Below are 24587 nucleotides of genomic sequence, written 5' to 3' on the forward strand. Positions count from 1 at the left end.
GGGCCTTGGCCCTTGGGGGATATATGCAAAAATTAACCTAAATGCAGCTCAGCACCTGTCCTCGTCATGCTTAATCATCGTACCCAAAGACGAGAAAAAGAGAGAAGACGTAAAGATTGAGAGTGAAATCGATACCGATCGACAACGACGTACAATACCGTCCAAGTTAATTAACCACGAAATTAACCTCCTTCTTCTATCAATGTTATTAACGTTTAATTAACAGACGCATCGATCTGACGTCGCCGATCGTCCGTATTATCTATCGAGAGAGCGGTAGCTAGCTGCAATCATAGCCACGGCCAGAATGATAGACGTTTGATGAGGTTTTCAGAGACCAGAAGCCATTCATCTCATAGGCCAATGCAAGCTTAATTAGGACTAGATTGTCTTGACTTGAGCACTCAATCATGCAAGTAAACTCCCGTACGCGGCGATAACAACCGGCCGGCCGGGCTTAAATTCGTCTACTTCCCTAGCCCTGGTCCTAGGCTTGGGCATACAGCATATGTACGTGATACACATGCCTATCCTACTGCACCAGTATTATTCTTGGATCCATGCACTCTCTTTCTAAAAAAATATATTTTTATTTGTTGGCAGCCCATCGCCATCACAGTTAGTTCTCATTTCCGCTTGATCACAAGCAAGCTAGCTAGCCTTTGGATTTTTAACTTCTTTTCATACGGAACTCTCAATTGGCCATGGCCTCGATCAAGTACGTGTCGATCAATTATTTGTTTTTTCATGTTAGCCTTAGATATATAGAGTTATTTTTGGAATTGCTAAAGAGCCGTAGCAAGTTTTTAAAGTAAAAAACTTTCAAATAATATAATTAACTATAGTATGATTTTAATGTAACTGTACGATATATGTATATTATAACTATAGTGTAAATGTATTGTAGCTATATTATAACTTATATATGAATTATAGTTATAGTACAATACAAGTTATATAAAAGTTACGTGTGTTTTCCATATAAATTATATAAAACTTATAATGTAATATAGTATAGTTACAATATAGTTACTATAATTATACTACTATTAATATATTTGAAAGTTTTGCATCTGAAAAACTTATGGCAATTTTTACAAGTCTTTTTTTACTGGGAATATTTTTGCAAGACTAAAGAAACTAACTGAAGTTCAGTATACATGCTTAGAATGTTTAAGTTGCTCTTCAGCTCATCGGACACTCCTTTTCATCCTAAAATAAGTCAACTTAAGATAGAATGAAACATTTTCTAATTCAACGAATTTGGATATGCATGTCTAGATTCGTTGGATTAGAAAATATCACATTCTATCTTAGGTTAGTTTGTTTTGGGACGGATGGAGTAGAGTAGATGCTTTTCTTGAGCACACATGTGCAGTCTAGGTCAGCATCGATGGCGACTTGCCATGCCATTCCGTAAGTGAAGACAATCGAGCTAGAGCCATGACAATGGTGAGGAGGACGGGCATGGATGGACATGCAGATATGGAGCAGAATTGATTGAAGTTGGCCAAGCAAGTCCATAATTCCTGAAACACATTGAAGAAATGTATACATGGCTATGGAGAGGGACTAAGATGATGATGGAGGGAGTGTAGTACACTGTACACGGACCACACTTCCAGTAGCTAAGCCAGGGTAGGATGGCACAAAAGAGAGATGTACGTGGTACAGCCCAAGAACAAGAAAGTGGAAACTTAACTGAAGGCATCTCTGTTCCATGTGTACAGGATCCCAAAGCTTTGTTTCAAGGTGTGCAAGGTTTACATGAATGTGTGTCTTCTTTCCAGCGAAAGGGATGTGTTAATACGGAGTACTTAATTTTTGGTTGTCGATAGATCGACATGCATGCTTGGATTTAAAAGGATTGTGGTTTTTAATTCATTTTTAGAAATGAGAAAAAAATTGATACAAAGAACAAAGTTTAAATTGTCCAAATTCCATTTATTTGAATGTGCGAGAAATAAGTGATCTAGCCACCTCAAAGTGGGTTTACCAGAGTAACCTACTTCGATGCTATGTATTACCCGCATCTTGGATGGAGATGACTGACGACTAACGAGGTGCATGGGGGAAGTAGAGGGAAACTATTTTAACAGCTCGAGTGGATGTCCACCCGTTTATTGCATGTCATCTAAATGGTTATGAAAAAAATTGAAAAAATATGAATAAGATAGATCAATATGTAATGTATCAATCCACAAACATGCAAGTTAAAATTCAACTTCTACAAATTGTAACAAAAATAACAAACAAAACTCAAATTACTATATGTATATTTACAGTTAAATTTGTTATTTTTGTTACAACTTGTAGAAGTTGAATTTTAACTTGCATGTTTGTGGAGTGATATATTATATATTGATCTATCTTGCCAATTTTTTTGAAAATTTTTCATAGCCATTTAGTTGACATGCAATAAACGGGTGGACGTCCACTCCAGCTATTAGAATCCATCCCCGGAAGTAGATTCTTGGTTAAACTTCAAAGCATATGCTAGGACTCTTGGGATTAGGTCTGAAACTTATCCTTAGGATTTGCCCTCTCTAGGGTAAAATCAAAGAAACCTTCTATTCTTTTAGGTCATATGCACTCGATTTATTCAAGCATGTACTATATATATGGTCAAAGGGGGCCATACACACTTGATTTATCTTTGTAATTATGCATGAGATGGAGGTAGTATATATATAGTTAGGATAAAATCTGTTGTTGTCCGCATTAATTTTTACAAATTAAAGGTATTTCTAGAGAAGAAATGGTATATAGAACTTTTGTCCATACACTATAATTCATACCATTGTCAAAATTTGAGAAATTTCACCCAGCAATCTTTCCTTTTCACTCAAAAAGTGCGTGTACAGTTGGTGCCTCTAGACAAACCACTGACCAACTTGCAATTTGACTTTATATGTAGATGGTTCCCCACTTGAGTTTGTCCGTCATGCTGAGCTTAGTACTGGGGACAAATAGGTCACAATAGACACCACATATGAGACGTCTTCGTTTATGCACAGAGCCTACCTTATAGGTACTATGTTTTTGGTAAATAGCTCACCCTTCTACAAGCAATAGACAATGAGACGAAGCAGTGAAGTGTCCACCCTAGCTAATTGGGACGGTAGCTCCAATCCATTGTAGTACATGCATGCTGAGTGATCACTGAGCAATTATCGACGGTCCATGCAAATTGGCAGAATAATTGAGCTATACATGTCATCTTCGTGAAAGATACTATTAATCAGCAAATGAGCACAATCCACTCATACATGACATTATACCCATCACTATACAGAGGTCACAAGCATCGCAAGTTCATCAGATCTAGAGATTTTGACATTTATTAGGTCCCTGCATATATCAAAATCATTCTTTTCCGTCCCATTTTTCACTGTACATATCCACATTTTCTTTAAGAAAAAAGAGAACAGAGTATGCGCTCTGATAGTACCGTTATCCACCTACTACCCTAAGAAACAAAATTACATTGTTGCATTTGTTACTTAATAACTAGAGCTGCTATACGTACGATTTTCTTGCGTACAATGCTCATACGACGTAAAGGTTCTATTCTAACCCGTGATATTCATGGTCTATGTTCATGGTCTGTTTTACAACAAAGAAACCCATGGTCTGTTCACCATCCATTTGCAACGTACTAGGATCGTACATATAAATCGTATGCATAGCATTTTCCCTTATTAACATTAATTCATAATTGTTAGAATGGAACTTTATTGTCTAATATTTTAATTAGTATTATACTACTATGACCGATTCCAGCTCTCGATTCTTTTGCAAAAATATATATGTTAAAAGTGGTGCATATTATTTAAAAAATGATAAAACCAAAAAGAGCATAGACAAGAAAGAAAGAACAGTGTGACGGGACCATTGTTCCTTATCCGACAATGCTTATTACAGCCTTTTTTTTTCTCCACGTTTTACAAAGCCATACCCTCCCAAACTAAGAGGGAACATCCAATCCATCAAGCTCTCGTGGATTGAAGTTTCCAGTTCAATTTCAGCCCAGGAAAACTGGATATGAATGAAATTCTGTTACAAAATTGAGCAGGGATTTTGGCATCCCATCTGTCAAAGGGGAAAAAAGAAGGCGTTGATTGATTCCATGAAGCTGGCGAGGCAACAGCAGAGTTGTGCAACCTGTTCTCGCTGAAGTAGCCAGTTTCTTCACGTAACCGTACTCTCTCTCTCTCTCTCTCTCTCTGCCACGGCGACATGAATAGACTCTGGACCTTTTTGTGGCGAACCAACGCTGCTTATCTTGGATCCTCCAATGGCAGCGGCCTGTCCAACTCATGCTTGCCTCCCAATTATTTGTCCACATGTATGTTTGGTACCAGGCTGACAGTAGACGACGGGGACATATTATCCATGCCACGATCTAGAGTAGTTTATATGATATTTCAGTCTTTTTGTATTAAAATTTTTCACGAATGCGCAAAAGAATCGCACGTCAATATATTAAAAGAAAACAGAGTTTTGGTTACATAATGCAAACGGTCAAAATACCATTGCCGGGGGACAGAGAAAAAAAAAGGGAAAAAGACTATGAAAAAAAAACTCTTAAGAAAAAGTAACAACTCCTATCAGGGGGAGGGTGGAGCTAGAGCCCCACTAAACTCCCAGCAAATCCTCAAAAACAGCAGCACCAGCAGAAAAAGCAGAAAACCACACATATCCTTCTGAACGGATGGACTCCAGCACCACCGAAATTGAACGTGGCTTCACATGTCATGTGTTATTGGTTCCATTTGGTTGCATGGTGGGTTTCAAAAATGTCACGCAGTAACAAGACAGTGGTAACGCAAGTAGGAGGAAGAAATCAACATGACAACATATATAATTGAAAGCAAAATGTCCATGGGCATTAGAGAACTTGGATAGTTCAGCTATGAGAAAAAAAATTACCCCCTACAAGCGATCTCCACATTTTATTTGTCGCACAAATGACGTGTTTATCAGGGCTAAAAAGACAACTAAACTTATTTCGTCAGATCTTTCTACATGTGGTAGCTGGCCGTGTGATCCGTTCATGGCACGCGAAATGGATTTATATTAAACCGCAAATAATTCACACGGCGAATCTTTAGAGAGCGAGGACCATGCTCATTATACAAAGCAAAATCATGCAATCATCAGCGTGTCATGATCGATAGATTTGACTAAACTTTTGCTTAATTGCCAGAAATTAACCTAGAAATTTTCCATTGGGCGGAGCAATAATGCCATTATTCCGCGTCAACAATGTCGGTTAGTAGCCGTGATGATTTCACTCACCTGGTATTTAATTTACTGGTTGCGTTACTTATCTAGAAAGTTCGAGCAACGACGTGTGTAAAAAATATCCCCCATTCTCCTTTTTTTTTTTTTTTGATAAACGCATATACACTGCTATACGCACACACCATACATCCACGAATGTGGATACATTTAAAGAGAGGGAGACCAAGAACAAAATTGGCCTTAATGAATTCTCATTTAAAAGCATGTCTGGATTTTCTCTGTTTGGAGGATAGTGATTCTGGATTTTCGTTTACACGCTTCCTAAGCACTTAAAAGGTATTTTGTGTAAATTTTTTTATATAAAATTTTCTTGAAATATTATTTTAAACAACTGTTTTTAACTTTGTAGTAGTTAAATCATATTATCCATCGACAAGGATTTTCTACATCTAGGTGCCATGGCACCCATCATTTGTATGCGACTCAAATGGTTATAGAAAAAATTAAAAAAATTTAGTAGCATCGATTGTGTTAATATAAGTCTATACACAAACATGAAAGACTAAATTTGATCTACAACTAGAGAAAAATAATAATAAAATCAGACAGTGAATAGTATCCTATAGCGCAGATAAAATTTATCATTTTTGTTTATTCATATGTAGATCTAATTTATACTTGCATATTTGTATAGTGTCTTATATTATCATAGTATATCTTATTAAATTTTATAAAATTTTTACATAACTGTTTAAACTACATGTATACACCTAATGCCAGAAAATACTTTTCCTATTATCCATCGATATACTTCAGCTATCTCAAACGGACCGATGTCACCGAGTGCGACAGAGCGACAGTGGCTCAACCTTTCAATTCAGGTAAAGGGCAAGAGCAGCTTATCAATACTCAAAGTTGATTCCTTGTCAGGCATGAGCATCTCTGATAGATGTGAATCACGCTTGGACAGCTAACTGGGAAAAGTTCATTGGATTATAGTGTATATTAGTACTAATCACTTGTTAATGATTATAGATCAGTTGCACAAGCAAAGTGCAAAACTGCTTCCGTTTCGCTATAACAAATTACTCGATGCCGCTACAGACCGACCGAACCGATCCAGCCGTGTGCCTGATCCAGATCCTCAATTAGCCCTGAACTGGCGTCATCATATATAGCTCAGATTTAAATATAAAACAGAAGAAGAAACATTCCAAGTCAAATAGCTCAGCTTGCTAAAAGTAATGCGAAATCCATGTATGATGATGAGCTGACGAAGCAATATAGAAATGCAACTGCTGACAAAAAGAATAGACTTTTGATAGGGAGGAGCGGTTCCCATTTGATTCTTGGACCTTTTCATAGCGTATTAGATCTGATGGAAATATATTAATAATCCCATCTCCAAAAAATATGATATGTACGTTTAGTGCAAGTGATACAAGCTACTGCAAGTCGCAAGTTGTGTGCAAGCAATGCATCACGGTATGATCAGTGCAGAGCAGAGATCTTTTTGGAGCAATTCGAAGGACACCATGGATCATGGATGCCTCTTCCAGGAACGAAACGTGCAGTCGGCGAGCGCGAAGTGTTTGTGTGTTCAGTCAGAGGAGAGGAGTCGTCTGCTCCTGCTCCGAACGGTTCGTTTCAGCCTCACTCAAGGGTCACTGTTAGATCAACGATCGATCGACGAAAAGTGAATTGTAAGATTATATGTATCTTCTTCCCGCATATGCTCGCAGAATCATAAACAAGGCTAACCGTCACCTGAAGATCAAGGGCTTGTTCACTTTGTTACTATTTTTAACCTTATCAAGTTTTGGCATTCCTAAATTTTAGCAAAGTTGTCAAAATTTTGGCAAGGTTGCCAAATTTTGGTAAGATTTCATATGTACTTACTAAAATTTGACAACAAACTAAACATAGCCAAAATTCTGGTAACTTTGCTAAAAAAATAGTATGGTTGAAAATGGCATCAAAGTGAACAGACTCCAAAAGAGTTATAGACATAGATAGGAGAAAAAAATTGTCATTGACTCTTTTGATCTTCCTGATCAGGCACTAGCTAGGGAAGTCAGCAGCAGAGCTCCAATCTTACGGCAGCGAAGGGCCAATGTAGAGCTACTAGCGAGCAAGAATGCAAGATGGTAGGTAGGTTAGTACGCCATAGTACAAGCCTGGCACTTGAACGAGCAATTGGCCGCGGAGACTTTGAAGCGCTCAAAGGTCGTTGTAACCTTCGCGGTTCAAACGGTTTGCTTCGCGGCGGGGGATCTTGTTCTTACGACTTCGCATCACCCAGGTTGGGATCAATCATTGGACTCCCCTTTCGTTGACACCTCAATAGTAAGATCGTCAGATCGAGCAAGCAACACCACCAACAAAACAAATGGAAAAGGAGAAACTTTCTTCGTCTCTGACTAAGGATTTCGCATGACTCACTGCCCGCTGCTGGTCAAGAGTTGCAATTGGATTTTCAAAGGCCTCGTTTGGATGGGCCTCAATAGTGGCCCATACATGATTCCCTGCCAACAAGGCCCAAATCGGCCTGCGTGCTAGGACGTGCACAGGCTGAGACTCTTTCCCAGCCTGGCCCAACAAACTGGACATCCCGATTCGGCGGCCCGTAGGCTCCGGCCGCTCGGCTTCCCCCGCTGCAAAAACAGCCCAACGTCCCGTGCCACACGGCCTAGCGCCTCGCCGCGAAAATCGCTGGGCCTCCTCTCGCTTCGCGCCGCCCGCCCGCCCGCACTGCGTCGCCGCCGCCGCCGCCGCTGAAGAAATAGGTCAGGTATTCTCCGAAATTTCTGTTGAAGTTGTCAAGGACACATGACACAGCAGACGTACTCCCTCCGTTTCATAAAAAACCAATATGGTACATTCTAGTACTACGAATCTGAATAAAGATCTATATAGATTCGTTATATTAGGATATGTCACTTTTAATTTTAGATTGATTTTTTTATATTACGGAGAGTAAAGGCCACCAGCAAACCCTTGTTGGTCTTGGGCATTATCTAGGTTAACCTCGAGCTCAAGTGCTCTACGGGTACCTGTAACCTACCTGCCGATGCTTCTGCTGCTACGGGACCGACCTGCAGCAACCTAGTTGTGGTTGGAGTTGGAGCGTACAACGTGCGTAGAAAGACAACACCCTCGGTTGGGCGTCCAGGTTTTATATTTGGGAAAACTTTGTACCTGCAACTGGTGGGCTTCGGTTCCAACTTATAAAAAAAAATAAAGTTCAACCCAAATTCAGCAACAGATTGATGTGCATGGAGGGTGTGGTTTGACTTGAAAACGTTAGCTGCGTGTGCCTGCTTTTCTAGCTCCTCGCGTGGTAGCCTCCACCTAAAATGTGGGGAGCTGCCTCCTGCCTTTGCCACGGGCTTCTGAGCTTGACAAGGCACCGATCGATTTCATCTCTTCTGCAAAGAAAGCGCAAATAATGTTTCATTCTGACCATCTTATGTGCCTTGCTTAGGTAGATTGTTTGGTCCAAACGCAAGTTGTAAACTAGTCTAGTCTAGTGCTGCATTTCTGCTCAATTGCTCATCGTGGCGTCCATACTGGTGCTGCATGCGACTAGTCCGGCACAAAAACGCCATGTCGGAAGCATATGCAAAAGCGACGGCCGGTCGTACTTGCCATGCAGTTTCATCCTCTTCTCTGAAAACAAGATCCCATCTTCCTGTGCATTTAAGTTCTCAGACGTTTGTAGCGCACCATTCTGCTAGCAACGTCTGCTCTGTTGGAAAAGGGAATTATCAACTCTTGCCATCTGACAAGCGATCTCAAATGTTTCCCCCTATATATATCTGTGTGTTTTCAACGAGTTCATATTTGTCTGCACGGGCTGTGTGGTCACTGCCGTAGGCTTGTCAGTTTGTCGATCAACCTGCATTTTCAGAAAACTGATACTGTCGCAGGTACTCCTACGTGTATAGGCTTGAGAGCCACGCAGAAATACAAGTACGTTGTCCTCTGTTTAGGTCCTTCAAACAAACAATGAGACAACAATCTTGCCGTACCCATGTATGCATGTGAAGTCTCTAGCCCGTGCATTGCTCGCAGGATAATCCGATAATGCATGCCTGAAAATTATTGACATGAGGGTACTGTAAATCAACGCCATGTACTGTACTCTTCCATTGGTTGATCGATCTGAAGTTCTGAACTCGTCACCATCAGCACGGCGTTTTCAGATCGTATCCGACCCTTGTGTGCCACGGCAATTTAAATCGGCTGGATGGACAATTCATCATCATATCATTGCCCACTCTGCTTGTACTGAACTCCTCAATCCTTTGGTACTTTTAACTCTCACAGGCACAGCTCCTCTCTCCCGAGAGAGAAAGTTACTCGCGAGCTAATGTTTTAGTTAGGGGTCATGTTGGAGTTGGGGATTGCTCTAGCTTGAAGAGAAAACGATCTCTGCCCGGCCATTTTGTTTCCTAATAAGCTTCTGCCTCACTGCTTCTCCTACTACTACTCCTTTTTCTTTTATCTTGCTAGTACAACATATGTTCAGAGGAAGCTAGCTAACATGGGGTTTGCTTCCATCCCACTTTGTTCAAAGCCTAAGCTATATGCCCCCTTACAAATTTGCAACTTTACATCTCCCATCCGTCGATGTGTATATCGCCTTATTGACCAGACAAAAACTAGCTACCACTGACATGTGACATTTAGACATTGTGACTGACCACCCTGATCGATGGGGCCGCTTTAGCTGCCTGAGAAGATTGGGTGGTGCGGCTGCACCGTACACTACGCATGTTTGATCCTGCATTTTTTTTTCTTCTCTTGCTTTTATTTCTTTTTTTCCCGCGAAATATGATGCATCGTACATGCATGTGTGCATCACATACACGCAGTGACATTCATCAGCATCATATCACCTGTTGCAAGCACCAATTTATAGCAGCTAGTCACAGGCTAGAGAACAGTTTCATTTACGCTGAGTACTATATGAAGTGAAGTCACTTCATTTATGTGTGATCATTCAGTAATCAGTATTGTAGTAGAACTACTAGCTAGCAGAAAGGAGATCGAGATGGTACAGTACTAATTGAATACTGAATCTTGAGAGCAACAGTGAAAGATGATCAGATGATCGTGTCCACTGTCCACCGAAACTAGTACACCGTTGGGTGCATGTCGAAACTGCCGGAGTACCATCTGTGAGGTATACACCAAACGCCATGAATAAGTGTTCCTTCTTGTTGACCCCAGCTGAGTTGAATATATAGTGTGCATTCGATATTCTTGAGCGATAAGATTATCGGTTAGGTCTTTTCTTTCGCTAAAGAAAAGAATTAGCTAGCAAAGTTATCAGCAAGGTGCTTTACATTTCACAGTGGGTCGGGTGAAGTTTTCAGTTTGATCAAAAGCAACCTCTAGCTCTGCAACATTTTCACAACATATATGGAATCATGGATCCGTTAGTAACATAAAGTAGTTAATCTCTCTTTCATGGTTGTTATGATCTTACATTTGTATATGCTCCGAAAGTAGGAAGAAAAGCTAAAACAACCCTACATGAATTGTATTGTAGTGGCGTTCTTCAGAAGACCAAACATGTTTACAAGTATAGGCACTCCAACTAATGCAAGTGCGAGCTAGTAGTAACTACACAGGAATGATTGGTCATCACATAGTACGGTTCTGTTGAAGCATAGATATCTGATAGGCCAGTACTTGCTCCACTCGTGTGGTTAAACAAAGAGGGGCACATTATTAGGAGTAATAGACAAAAATCGACATAGTTTCTAGCCTACGATTCAAAAAGAGAACCACCCAATTCACTTTTGGGTATTGTTCATCGACTTGACTTGGACTGCCCTGTTATCAGAATTAGGTTCGCTGGGATGACATGATTTAAAAGCATCAATGATTTGCACCTAAAATGTGAATGACATATTGACATTCCTACTACTGTAGAGAGAAACATCATTCTGACAAAAGAAACACTACAGAAAAACGAAATTTCCTCCAGCAGTTGCAGAGAGGAACTTTTCATCTCTCCCGTGGTCTTGGATCCTCTATTTCCCACGTTGGCTGAAATGCAAGCTTATTCTGAACTGTCCGTCTGGATGATGGGCGAGATTCAGGTAAAAAAGAAGCATGGTGTTCAGGTTGCATGCGATTCAATCATCTATGTCATGTTCATGGGGAAAAAATTTATTGAGCTGGCCCAAGTGCCTGCTCCAGTGTTCCTGGACTCAATTATAACCAAATCATACTAGCTAGAGTAGTTGACTTCAGCGATGCCGGCTGCGCTACACTCATCGACCAGCAGTGTTGAGAACCCATCATAGCTAGCTCAATGTGACTTTAGGTTATTGAAGTTTTCTTTATTATCTTAACACGAGATGGAGGTCAGAGTGTCAGACCGGGATCTCCATGATGGAGTATAAAACATTGATGTTTGTCCGGTACCTATGGAAGGTTAATTAAACTACGTAGCATATGCCTATTTGGACTGAAGATTGGATCAGGATAGTGGTTCAGCTGTACTTCCCTCAGAATCAGTAAGTATACCGTATAGCACTCAACAAAGCGAGGCAACAGGTTTGGAGTATTCGAACAAGACATAAGTTTGGAGTAATTTGTACCGGTGGTTGCAATCAGAGGGGGAAATGGTGTGTGCAACCGTTTTCTCTATAATAGCATGTTGGGAAACACTTTTAATTGCCTAGGTGGACATCCACCTATTTGTTGCATGTCAACTAAATAGGTATGAAAAAAATAAAAAAAATTCCAGAAAAATAGTAGTAACTGTATGCTAGTAAGAGGATTGGTTCCCATAGGTGTAACCAAACAGCAAAGATACCACCACACTGATCGGTGCTTGTGAGCGAGCACAAGAAGAACTGGACATCTGAACATTCAACTGATTGCTTCCAGCTATGGAATAACCTGAAGAAGGAAAATGGACTGTGTTATACATACATTGCTGTTCTCTCTCTTTTTTTTTAACAGGGAATTGAATTTCTCTGTCTCTCAGAAAACTATCTGTTAAACCTGTAGTTGTTCTCGAAAATAAAAACTGTAGACCTCAATGTAACAAGATGTTACCCATGGAAGATGGATGAGAGCATTTCTCCCGATGAACAACAAAATAATAGAGTGGAAAGTTCCTGATCACGACTTCACGAGTTACAGCAAACTAAACAAGAGCTGGGTCCAAGATGTTTCAGTTTCTTCCGATTTCTCGGATCCATGTCTCCACTCTCCACACATTGTTAATGTTCTCAACTTAACAGAAGAATCATTTTTACAGCAAGTGATCAATGAAAAATAATAGTATCTGACAATGATATTCTTTTGAAAAAAGAAAATATTCGACCCTACATATGCACATCATTTGAGATCTGGAAGTTGAAAGAAAATGATAACAGACAGTGATATCAATTCGTATGCGTACTAGCTAAGACGAGTTGGCGTGACAAGATTGGAAACATATTGAACACCCGCAGAAAAGCACTGTGTAAAAACTGAAACGTGTTATACTCTACAGAAACAGGACAACCGACTCTGAAAGATGCACCGATTCTCTGATTTTTTTGCAAGGCTATTCTGTGACCTGAAATTTCAGTCCCTATGCTGTACACGGTGCTTTCATTTTCCCCCTGTAATATCCATTTTCTGCTCGAAACATTGGTCCTATTAAATCAACCTCTGACCATGACTAACATCACTTCCTGAACAATGCTTTTCGTAGACCAATCCCCCCGAACACTGTCGATCGGAACAATTCGACATTCTGCAGTTTCCTCCTGCTGCAACACTATCTGAAAATCGGAACGATTCAGGCACCGTATCGTTGTCTGATTCGTCGATTCGTTCCATCATTAGTGTGTTCACAACGCAAAGACGATGACTGTAGTAGTATCTGCGTGCTGATTACATCCAAATACAGAATGATCATCTCCGAGAATGCGAAAGGGGGGCAATTGACGTAGCCGCCCCCGCCGTTGTTTGCTTCCCCATCTCGCACTCTTCCGAGACAGCCACGGCCTACCCACTCACATCGCATAAACAAAACGAGTACTTACAACCATACGAGTATACACCATAATACCATATACTCCACCCCTGTATCCCGATAATGAAAACGAAATGTATGATATAGTAGGCATATAATTAAAACATGCAACGAACAAATAGAATACTAGTAGTAGAATACACACACGCACATTGCCTGTGTTGTTACATGTGTACAACAGCTTAACCTCCAAACCCCCCATGGAAGCTTTGCAGCCTTGCATGTTACTCATTTGACCCACCCCTCAGTAGTAGTACTACCCTCTATCTCTCTATATACAAAATGAAAGGGAATGAGATTCAATTAAGCAGCTAGAACAGGGGGGAGTTTACAAGTGTTGGTGGAGGGGAAGAGATCTTGCAACCATAAAAGAAGAAAGCAGGCGAACCAAACCAAACATACCAAAGGGAAGCAAAGAAAAGGGCAAACATCCAGCAAAAGTCACCAAACTTGTAAAGGGATCGACACATATATAGGAGAGCGAGGTGTCCAGTCGAGAAGGACAGCCAGGCCAAGGAGCTCCTAGCCTCCTAGCCTACACAGAGCTAAGCAAAGAGGCAAAGAGCTCAGCAAGAAGCTCCATTAATCCATTCCATATACTCATATAGAGAGGAGGAGGAGGAGGAAGAGGAAGAGAGGGGAAGCAAAGCAAGAAGCTTTTTTTACTTCTCGGGTTTGCAAGCCACCGGGAAAGGCCGGGGCTTGGTGGTGGTGGTGGTGGTAAGTTTTCTTTAAGCGGCGGAGCGGGAGGCCTTCCTGGGCGCTCCGGAGATGCAGCAGCGGCGGAAGTCGGTGTTCGCCTCGGCGCCGTTCGCGATGAAGCAGGCGGCGCTGGGGGCCGGCGTGGCGGCGCGCAGGAACGGCGCGCCGCTGTCGCTGGCAGCGGTGGTGTTCGCGCTCTTCGTGTTCGCGACGTTCCTCTACAACGAGGACATCAAGTCCATCGCCGACTTCCCCTTCGGCGCCGGCGCGCTCCGCGCCAAGTCCCCCGACCTCCACGTCCTCCAGGAGACCGTGGGCGCCGCGCACCTCGCCGCCGGCAGCATCGCCAAGCGCGGCGAGGAGGTCATCGTCCGTGTCCTCGACGCGCCCGCCTCCACGGCGATGGCGGCCGCCGCCGGCAGCAGCAGCAACAACAGCACGATTGAGGTGGCCAAGGCCAATGCCAACGCCAACGCCAACGCCGCCGACGCCGGTGTCAAGGTGGACGAGGGGCAGGAGAGGGAGCGGGACGTGACGCTCCCGAGCGTCAAGGAAGGCGGCGCCGACGAGGCGAGGCGGCGGGAGGACGAGGAGGCCGCCGAGAAGGAGTCCTCGGCGAAGGCCGCCGCGGCGACGGCGGCGCTGCGGACCGTGGTGAGCGTGCCGGACACCTGCGACCTGTACCGCGGCAACTGGGTGTACGACGAGGTGAACGCGCCGGTGTACAAGGAGTCGCAGTGCGAATTCCTGACGGAGCAGGTCACCTGCATGCGCAACGGCCGCCGCGACGACTCCTACCAGAAGTGGCGCTGGCAGCCGACCGACTGCGACCTGCCCCGGTACGCCATTTCTTCCCCCACAATTTTTTCACGCCATTTCTTGCCCAATTTCGTGCCGTTTCACGCAATTCCGGGTAACCGGCATTGACTCACGCCGGCGATCATCGTCGGTTTCCCAAATTGATGCCGGTTTCTACCCTTTTCTTTTTCTTTTTTCATCAGCATCGGTCGGTCACCTCGAAACGCTAAGTCAGAAATAACCGTAGGAATACTTACGGGCCAAAATTAAGACAAACGTGTCAGGGAAATTAAAATAGAACGTTCGAGATTTTTGAAACGGAACAGAGAGTAGTAGTACCACCATGCCACACCAGTACACCACTCTGGTAGTGAGCTGTGACGTCGGACTGTACTGTGCAGCCGCGCTACCCCCTGTTGGATTAAGCTTTGTTTAATCTAATCACTCAGCATCTGGCTGCTGTTGAAGCAGCCACTACTTAAATCAAACACAGGCACGCCAAATTATTCTCTTTTCCAACCGGGGAACAGCTGCACGCAGCGACGCCCAGTCAGTCACACAGTGGGTGAGTGACGCGAGTAGAATATACTACTACAACTTGCTCTGTATCTGTGTCTCGGCACAGTCTGATGATAGTGGCAAATATAGTTGGCGATCCAACAACGCTGGTTGCTAAATAACGCAGGAAAAGTCTAACGAAAGCTGATGTGGTGTGGGAAAAAAAAACTGCAGGTTCGACGCGAGGCTGCTGCTGGAGCGGCTGCGCAACAAGCGGCTGATGTTCGTGGGGGATTCGCTGAACCGCAACCAGTGGGAGTCGATGGTGTGCCTGGTCCAGTCCGTGATCCCCAAGGGCAAGAAGACGCTCACCAAGTTCGTCAACGGCGGCAACAGCAACATCTTCTACGCACACGTACGTAGCAGGCATCAGCAACGTCACGTACGTACTCCGCTGTCGATCCGACATGATCTCCCCCTGACGACACGGTGTATGTGCTACGTGCAGGAGTACAACGCGACGGTGGAGTTCTACTGGGCGCCGTTCCTGGTGGAGTCGAACTCGGACAACCCGCAGGTGCACAGCGTCCCCGACCGCGTCATCCAGTGGCACTCCATCGCCAAGCACGCGCACAACTGGCTCGGCGTCGACTACCTCATCTTCAACACCTACATCTGGTGGCTCAACACCCTCGACATGAAAGTCCTGTAAGTTGTACTCCTAGCACCCCAGCAGCGTACACACATACATATAGTGATATAGAAGTGGGTGTGCTGATCTGGGCGAAAAAATATGTGTGTGGTTGTACGTGACAGGAAGGGGTCGTTCGACCAGGGTGCGACGGAGTACGTGGAGGTGGACCGGCCCGTGGCGTACAAGGAGGTGCTCAAGACGTGGGCGAAGTGGGTCGACCGCAACATTGACCCCAACCGGACGACCGTCTTCTTCATGAGCATGTCTCCCAACCACATCACGTAAGCCGCCATTTATGCCTTTGCCTGCATCTGCATTGCATTGCCCCTCTCCATGATTTACTTCGCTGCACAGTGCACACGTGCCCACGCGCAGTACAGTTCGCTCGGAGTTAATCTACCAATCAATAGGAAGATATGCTGCACAGTGATGGTACATGGAGAACTCCATTCCGATTAGGTGTTGGGGTATGTTCAGAAAACAAAATTAGGTGCTTGAGGTGTACCTAGCAACTGTGTTGCGTTTGCAAGGAGGAAACTTAGCTAGCAGCCACACTTGCTTTCTGGACTAATAGTAATCTACAAGTAATTTAATTAGGTGGTGAGAGCCTGAGGGGACTCGTGAGCTTTCGGAGAAACATTAGTAGTAGAAGCCTCTTATACATTAACTAGCTACTAGTAGCATGGTATCGGAATACAACTGCACATGGTATCCCATCATAGAGCACTGTACTACTCATCGGTAGCTGTCTCTCGTGAAATGGCATCGTGGGGCACGGTACCTGCGTACAACGCGTCACTGTACTTCGTCAGGACATGGTCCGGACAATCTGTTCTGACTGGTTCAAGATTTGCATTTTTCACGGTATCAACACTGGTATCTAAGCTTCTTTAGCCAATACTATAAAAAGCTTAATTAATTAGTGAGATGTCTTCAAAACATGCTAGTTGACGTGGGTGTAGAAACAACTGAGGTTTGTTGAACCAAGAATAATTCAAATTGAGTATGTATTTGTGTAGAGTAGTAAGCTCAAAACTAGTCATGTGGATAGCTGGAGAGAGGCGAGCTACGGTGACAAGCTGATGTTGGTGGACCATAGAAAATCCCAGGCCCACCTGTAGGCATGCATCTCGACATGGCCCACCCTAGTCGCTACCAAAGATGAAGCATACGAATCCAATTCCCCGAGCTCCATGTCACTTTCCTTCCTCGAGCCCTAACCCCACGAAAGAGAAACGACATCAAGTTGAAGGTAGCAACAAAAGACAGTAGTATAATACTGATAGCAATCAAGCCTACTAATCGTGCTCCACAATGATGATCAGCCTTTGCCATTGCATCTTTGCTGTTGCAAAATACTCAAAACAGAGAGATTCTTGCAGTAGTCGACAAGCAAAAGTTAAATCAGTTTTGGTCCCTGCAAGAATCTCGAGCTAGTATCCGCATAAATTACACGGTCCGTGCATATGCTGTGATAATGGCGCCAATATGCGAGTGCCATCATCATCAGGGTATCATCAGCACGACAGAATCTAGGGTACCACGGCTCCAATTCGCTGGAACATTAACCATAGTACTGCATCAGAATTCTACCCATCACGGCATCACGTGGTGACGGACGGATGGTGGTATAATCTTGTGTCGTGTGCGCGTTTTGTGGCAGGCCGGAGGCGTGGGGAAACTACGGAGGGATCAAGTGCGCGATGGAGACGCTGCCGATCACGAACCGGACGACGTCGCTGGACGTGGGCACGGACTGGAGGCTGTACGCCGGGGCGCAGGAGGTGCTCCAGACGTTCCGCCGGGTGCCGGTGCACCTCGTCGACATCACGGCGCTGTCGGAGCTCCGCAAGGATGCGCACACGTCGGTGCACACGCTCCGGCAGGGGAAGCTGCTCACCCCCGAGCAGCAGTCCGACCCCAAGACGTACGCCGACTGCATCCACTGGTGCCTCCCGGGCCTCCCCGACACCTGGAACCAGTTCCTCTACGCCCGCATCGCCTCCGCCCCATGGTCATCCGACCAGTAGAAAAAGAGCCAAATAAGGCTAGCTTCCAAGTGTTCTGCGAGACAAGAAAAGGAGCCAAGAACACCGTTGACACACCATCGATGCCCGCCGCCCGGCCGCGGCCACCTCACTTTTTCTTACTTTGGGTTACTTTTTTTTTCTTCTCTTTTTTTCACCATTTTTCTTTCTTTCTCTGGGGTTGCGTAAAGCTGTCTTGTGCTGTGTTTAACATGTGATTCTTTTGTTAAAAAGAAATGGAGGGTTTAGGATGGTGAAGGAGGATCTGTGGGCGGGCTGTGTTGACTATAGCTCATTTCTTGTCCTGCTGATAAAGGATGCATGGATAGGAGAAAGCAAAAAAAGGGTGTGATGTGAGATGTAAGGGGGAAAGAAAAAGGGAGGGTTACATGTAAAGAATTTTTGTGTATTACACCATTCTAGTACATTGATGCTCAAGAGAGGTATAAAGGCCACGAGGTGCATCCGTTCTTCAATTATGATGATTCCTAAGTTTCTCCTTTTCATTTTATTACACTGAGTGATCACTTCACTCCACCTACTGTTCCGGAACTACTACTATGCACGAATGTTCAGAAAAGAGATTGGCAATGGAATAACACAGTCTGCACTTCTCTGAAGATAATTGTAGGGGAATAAAGTTCCGGAAGCGTGCATAGCTCCCCTTTCTCTTTACTCTTATCTTTAGGCAAACTGTGAGCAAAGCAACTCAGCTACATTCATTCAGTCTATACTTTTCTGCACGCAGGGTCAAATTACCCAGCAAAATCTCTGGTTACCAATAGCATGAGTGCAGGACAAAGGCCATAGCCAAACGGGACTGCCTATAAATCATTTGATAGAAAATCCCTTTAGAAATCTTACAAATTTTGGACCACCCGATTGCTTTAAGATTTATGCATCAACCAAACCCTATAAAACCTTCTCCTCTCCTGATTCCCCCTCACGCCGCCACTCCTCGTTAGCGTGAGCGTATTCCGCGTTGCCGCCGCCGCCCGGTCCCGCCGGCGAGCCCCCCACCCCCCTCCCTCTCCCCCCTCCAGCCATCGAAGGCAAGATGCTCCCGTCCCGTCGTGTCCGGCGACTCCTCGCCGCCGGATCCGCCACCATCAGCCACCACAAGGCACAAGCTTGCTATGCCCCCGCCGCCAACACCGGCCCACCGCCCTCCTCCATCCCAGCAGCTCTGGTGTCGCCGCCTCGCCGCCCACCCGTCCTGCTACCCACCGCCAGGCCGCTGCCTCCCACAACCATCCTTCTAAGCCCGGTGAACTCCCCCTTCTTCCCCCTCCCCCTCCCCCTCCCATCCCACCTCACCCCACCCCAAGAGCCTAATTCATTGGCCCTCCGCCAGAGTTTGGGTTGTCGCTGATAGGGGCATAGGAGTTGGAGAAGAAGCAGCTGGAGCACGAATTGTGAAGCACATAAAATCTGCAAGATTTAGAGATAGATTTTTCTGTCAACATATGGTTAGCAATTCCGTAACCAAAATTCAATTTCACTCGTAAGAGAGGCCACATGAATGACAAAAAAAAAAAAAAAAGCGCACACTCTTTCCAGAGAGCTGCGATCTGAAATGTAACAAAGATGCATCTAACTAATGTTACACTCTCGAGTGGAGGACAGGACCCCTCCACGCCCTCTTGCATCTCTGAATCTTTGCGCTTGTCGCCTACCAGGCTTCCAGTGATTCCCAAGTACAAAGCCGATGTGCCGTAATAAAGCCTGCAGGCTGCCGTTGTAGTGGCTGCCCTCTGCGCGGCCCCTTTGGGCCCAGTCCGGTGTCCCCTCAATTCAGATCGGTACAGGCCGGGAGCCCAAGGATCTGTCCATATGGATGTGCAGCTTGCTGCCTGTGCAGCTGTGCTCATAAAACTTGGGCAGCAAAGCAGCTGCACCGTATGTTTGGATGATTGGATCACGCGCATAATGAATTCGTTTTACCTTTCAGTACGTTGGATTGTACTAAGTTATAACTATACGGAGTATGATACGGCTTATCACTGACAAAGTGACAATATTCAGACACAGCAACTGCAAGGCAAGCCTATGATACTGCATGCGGTCTGCAGGCAATGCTTGAAGTTCAGGCTCAGTAGAGGAAAACTAATGGAGGAGCTGGTGGATGGTGAGGGTGACAGTCAAACTCTGCTGGTGTAGCGTAATCAACCTGATGGAGGATGCTACGCGTCGGCCGTCCAATAGTTCGCAAATATCGGACGCCTGACCTTTCACTGCCGCACGCCTACACATGCATGCACAATCTCTACCGTCTCTACTCTAGTTGATTAGCACATGTAAAAAGTATATATGCTTGCACATGCATGACTGCATGGTTCAGCACTTATCTCAACCCTACCTTTTATTTCTTTAAATTAAATTTCCTTCTAAATTAATTATCCGATTTATGATTCGATTTCACCATTAAACTCCTTGCAATTAAATCTTCACAACAAGATATCGCACGGTTATATTTTAATGAGAAAAATCGAACGTTGTTTCACAACTTATAAAAAATGTTTCACCACTAGTCAAAATGTTCCAACTCACTTTAAAAAATGTTTCAGAGAAATGCAACATTCAAGTAATACTAAATGCAACACCGATAATATCGGTATGAAACATTGGCTCTCAATGAGTGTGACATAAAAATCTTGCTCAAATATTCCAACTCAGTCTATAAAAATATTTCAGAGAAATGCAACATTCAAGAAATACTAAGTGCAACACTGATAATCACAATTAAATATTTACAACAAGATCTCACATGATTATTTTTATAATTTAATCACAAGGTATTAACTATTGAAACATCATATAATATTTGCTGAAACATATGAATGATATTGTGTACAACATTTTTAATTAACTAATGAATACTTATCGAAACACTCAATCAACACATATGCAACATTTACAAAATACTAGTGAAACATAATAAACTACTTACTGAAACATACAAATAGCACCATGTGATACAGACAATAATTAAATATATGCAACATAATAGAATTTTAGTTGAAACATCTGATTCTCACATGTGAAACATTAAATTTAATTGGTTTAAACATATGTGTGTTTTTTATTATAATATAGTCATGTGAGATCTTGTTGTAAAAATATAATTGTAACGAATACAATGGTGTAAACAGATCGTAGATTGGATGAGTAGTTTGGAAGAAAAATCATTTTCAAGTTTGCTAAAAGGGTGTTATGTACATGCAAATAATCTCGTGTCCTCTCTTCTTCATGCATGCCAATGCTAAGTAAGGGAGCATAGTATCTGACAAAAAGGATACGAGGCTGCATGCAGCAAAGCCACAGTGAGAGGCGTCCGATTTTTGTTGGTTGCGTCTAACGTCTGATCCTAAGCATTTTCGCAACCTGATCTCATAAGTTTAGACCTGGTCGGCCTATCTCTGTGGGCTGTGGCTGAAGGCCCGTTTACAGAAAACAGTAGCCATATCGGCCTGTTTAACACGCGGCCGAACAGCGGCTCGGAGGTTGATCGGATCCACGTTTCTTTCCCTGCAATCCTTTACCCTAAACACACACGGACGCAAAAGCAAGACCTTCCTACCCCGAAACGCACACGGTCTCGTCGTCAACTTAAAAGGCGATATCGGTAGCAGCTACTTGTCCAGCCATGACTCCCATGATGCAATGGATCACGGAGCTTGACTGGCTGTCAAAGAACAAGACTAATTAAAACAAGACATTAGCAATCACTGGTCCATTATCTAAAAAAAAGCAATCACTGGTCCAAGTCAGCGCAAACAGGAACTATATAGTTAATTTCGTGCACGAGTACAGAGCGGACACATTTGTAGGAGCTAGCAGAGGCGAGCAAGTCAAACCGCCCAGCCATGGCACCCGTACGTACGTGTCGCGCATCCCCGGCTTGACGACAGACACGCGTCGAGCATCTATGCACCGATCAGCTGAATTCCTCGCTCCAGCGGTAGTCCAGGCTGTCCATCCCGTGCAATTCGTTCGACCGCGCGGTGACGCCAGAGCTAGCGGCCGCGGCGGTGCGCACATGGCACGCGCGCGGACCACGCGATGCTCGCGCGAGTCGTCCAGAGAAGACGCGAGACGACGGCGCCGCCGCGCGTAGTACGCGCGCAACCGCCACCCGCGATCGCCAGAATTACGTCGTCCACCGAGTTGCGTTGGGGAGAAGAAGCGAGGATTTGCGAGTCTTGACCGTTGATTACGAGCGGAGCTGGACGCATGTGTACCACGCAGGTGTTGGGCTTGACGTGGCAGCTGCGGGTTGCGGCACGTGCGCGCATATGCTTCGGCGACCGTTGGGAGTTTTGTTTTTAGACGTGGTTACGTTAGCTAAGCTAGCGGTCAACCTCGTTTGCATAACGGTTCGTTGCTGTGCATTTAAAGTTTTAAATGAACCAAGGACTACTCCAGCTTCGAGAGCCATGGCGTCATCGCTCGGATTTATGTGGGCGGAATTTGGTCAGCACTGGAGAGGTTTAATGTGGTCGCCAATCCATTCCAGACATTGTGAATGAAGCTTTTGAAATTATCTTTCTTTGGATAAATAAGCTTTTTGAGATTTGGACGTGCTGATCCAAGAAGAATCGCATTGTTGAACATATTGAATTATTGTTGATCGTACTGACTACTGATGCAGCTTTTGAACAGACTAATATTCGGGATACTAAGGCTGTGTTTAGTTCCACACTAAAATATTTTGAAAGTTTGACTGAAATTGAAAGTTTGAAGAAAAAATCGGAAGTTTCAACTTTTCCATCACATCAAAACTTTCCTATACGCATAAACTTCCGACTTTTTTCTTCAAACTTTAAATTACAGTCAAACTTTCAATTTTAACGTGGAACTAAACACACCCTAGTACTCCTAAATGTAAACCTATAAAAACTTCGTCAGCGTGCAATAAAATTCAAGTAGTAAGAAACTTGGACCAAGGTTAGGACCTGGCCCGTTTGGTTCTCCGAATTGAATTGCGCAACGGACTTATTATTAATCGGAAAGGTCCCGTTTCAATTTGCATTCAAAAGTGCAACCGAACCAAGCTCAAAATCCAAAATTCCAAATGTGGCACAAGAACGAACGAGATCCACGCAACGGAACTGGCCAACCACCAACTGCCAGGGCTATACATGTTACTGGACCAATCCATGATATAAATTAAGGGGGAGCTAAAACAAACCAGGGCTATGTTTAGTTCCCTTTAAACTTCTAACTTTTCCGTCACATCAAATGTTTGGACACATATATAAAGTATTAATATGGACGAAAAAACCAATTGCACAGTTTGCATGTAAATTGCGAGACGATTCTTTCGAGCCTAATTGCGCCATGATTTGACAATGTGGTGCTATAGTAAACATTTACTAATGGCAGATTAATTAGGCTTAATAGATTCGTCTCACAGTTTACAGACAGAATCTGTAATTTGTTTTGTTATTAGTCTACATTTAATACTTTAAATGTGTGTCCGTATAGATTAAAAAAATAAAAAGGAACTAAACACGGCCTAGAGATATAGCAACTTGTTTTTTTTCCAATGAAACCCAAATACACATATGATAAAGGAAAACATATCGATCTCCGGTTCAATTTGTAGCTATATTAACACATTTCTTAAAAAATCTATGGGTGAATTGGAATGGTCTATATATGGTGCATTACATTTTTCTAAGTTTTAGGTACTGAGCATTTCAACAAACGATGTCGGTGATATGAGCCCGGGGGTATCACGTCTAGAGGGAGGAGGCCGCCCTCAAACCCACATGGCTCTCCCCGAGGGGGGTCAAGCCCGGGATGTTGCGGCGGCTGCCCCCTCCCAGCTTGGGGTCGGGCAGCCCCCCAACCCACGTGGCTCCCCGCGAGGGGGGATCAAGCCCGGGGTGGAGCAGTGGCTACCCTCTCCCAGCTAGAGGGAGGAGGTCGCCCTCAAACCCACGTGGCTCTCCCCGAGGAGGGTCGAGCCCGGGGTGTTGCGGCGGCTGCCCCCTCCCAGCTTGGGGTCGGGCCGCCCCCAAACCCACGTGGCTCCCCCCGAGGGGGGTTGAGCGCAGGGTGGCGCGGCGGCTACCCCCTCCCAGCTAGAGGGAGGAGGTCGCCCTCAAACTCATGTGGCTCTCCCCGAGGGGGGTCGAGCCCGGGGTGTTGCGGCGGCTGCCCCCTCCCAGCTTGGGGTTGAGCCGCCCCCAAACCCACGTGGCTCCCCCCAAGAGGGGTCGAGCCCGGGGTGGCGCGGCGGCTGCCCCCTCCAAGCTAGATGGAGGAGGCTGCCCTCGCTTGGGGTCGAGCTGCCCCGACCACCTCCACGTATCAGCCCACGTATACAGGGTTAGGTGGGCGCGCCTAACGCCCACCTAACTGCATTTAAAGCGGTCTATGCAACCGCGCCATGCCTCATTTAATGCGGCGTGCTGCGCATCTGACCGGTCTGTGACCGGTTGAATGACCGATGGGACGGCGACTGTGTACCCCCGCCCTATCAGTGTGTCAGGCGGCGAGCGGCGTGCTCCGTCCCGTCCCATCATAATGATGAGGGGCTTCACAGCCTCTTACCCCGGGCAGA

The 24587-nt window shown here is 44.7% G+C and overlaps 1 protein-coding gene across 1 annotated transcript; it reads left to right on the forward strand.

Moving 5' to 3' along the window:
* Nucleotides 1-13589: 13589 nt before the first annotated feature.
* LOC127767010 (xylan O-acetyltransferase 6) lies at nucleotides 13590-18492 on the forward strand. The gene is made up of 5 exons (XM_052292212.1): nucleotides 13590-14838; nucleotides 15530-15710; nucleotides 15804-16003; nucleotides 16112-16270; nucleotides 17653-18492. Exons 1-5 carry the CDS (start codon nucleotides 14069-14071, stop codon nucleotides 18017-18019), a joined length of 1677 nt encoding a protein of 558 aa, XP_052148172.1. The 5' UTR covers nucleotides 13590-14068; the 3' UTR covers nucleotides 18020-18492.
* The last annotated feature ends 6095 nt before the right edge of the window (nucleotides 18493-24587 follow it).

This window comes from Oryza glaberrima, chromosome 3 (assembly GCF_000147395.1).
Source record: "Oryza glaberrima chromosome 3, OglaRS2, whole genome shotgun sequence".
Taxonomy (NCBI): Eukaryota; Viridiplantae; Streptophyta; class Magnoliopsida; order Poales; family Poaceae; genus Oryza; species Oryza glaberrima.

Coding starts and splice junctions, on each gene's coding strand:
- LOC127767010 (XM_052292212.1), top strand. CDS start 14,069: ATGCAGCAGCGGCGGAAGTCGGTGTTCGCCTCGGCGCCGTTCGCGATG. Junction 14,839..15,529: donor ACCGACTGCGACCTGCCCCG/GTACGCCATTTC, acceptor AAAAAACTGCAG/GTTCGACGCGAGGCTGCTGC. Junction 16,004..16,111: donor ACCCTCGACATGAAAGTCCT/GTAAGTTGTACT, acceptor TGTACGTGACAG/GAAGGGGTCGTTCGACCAGG.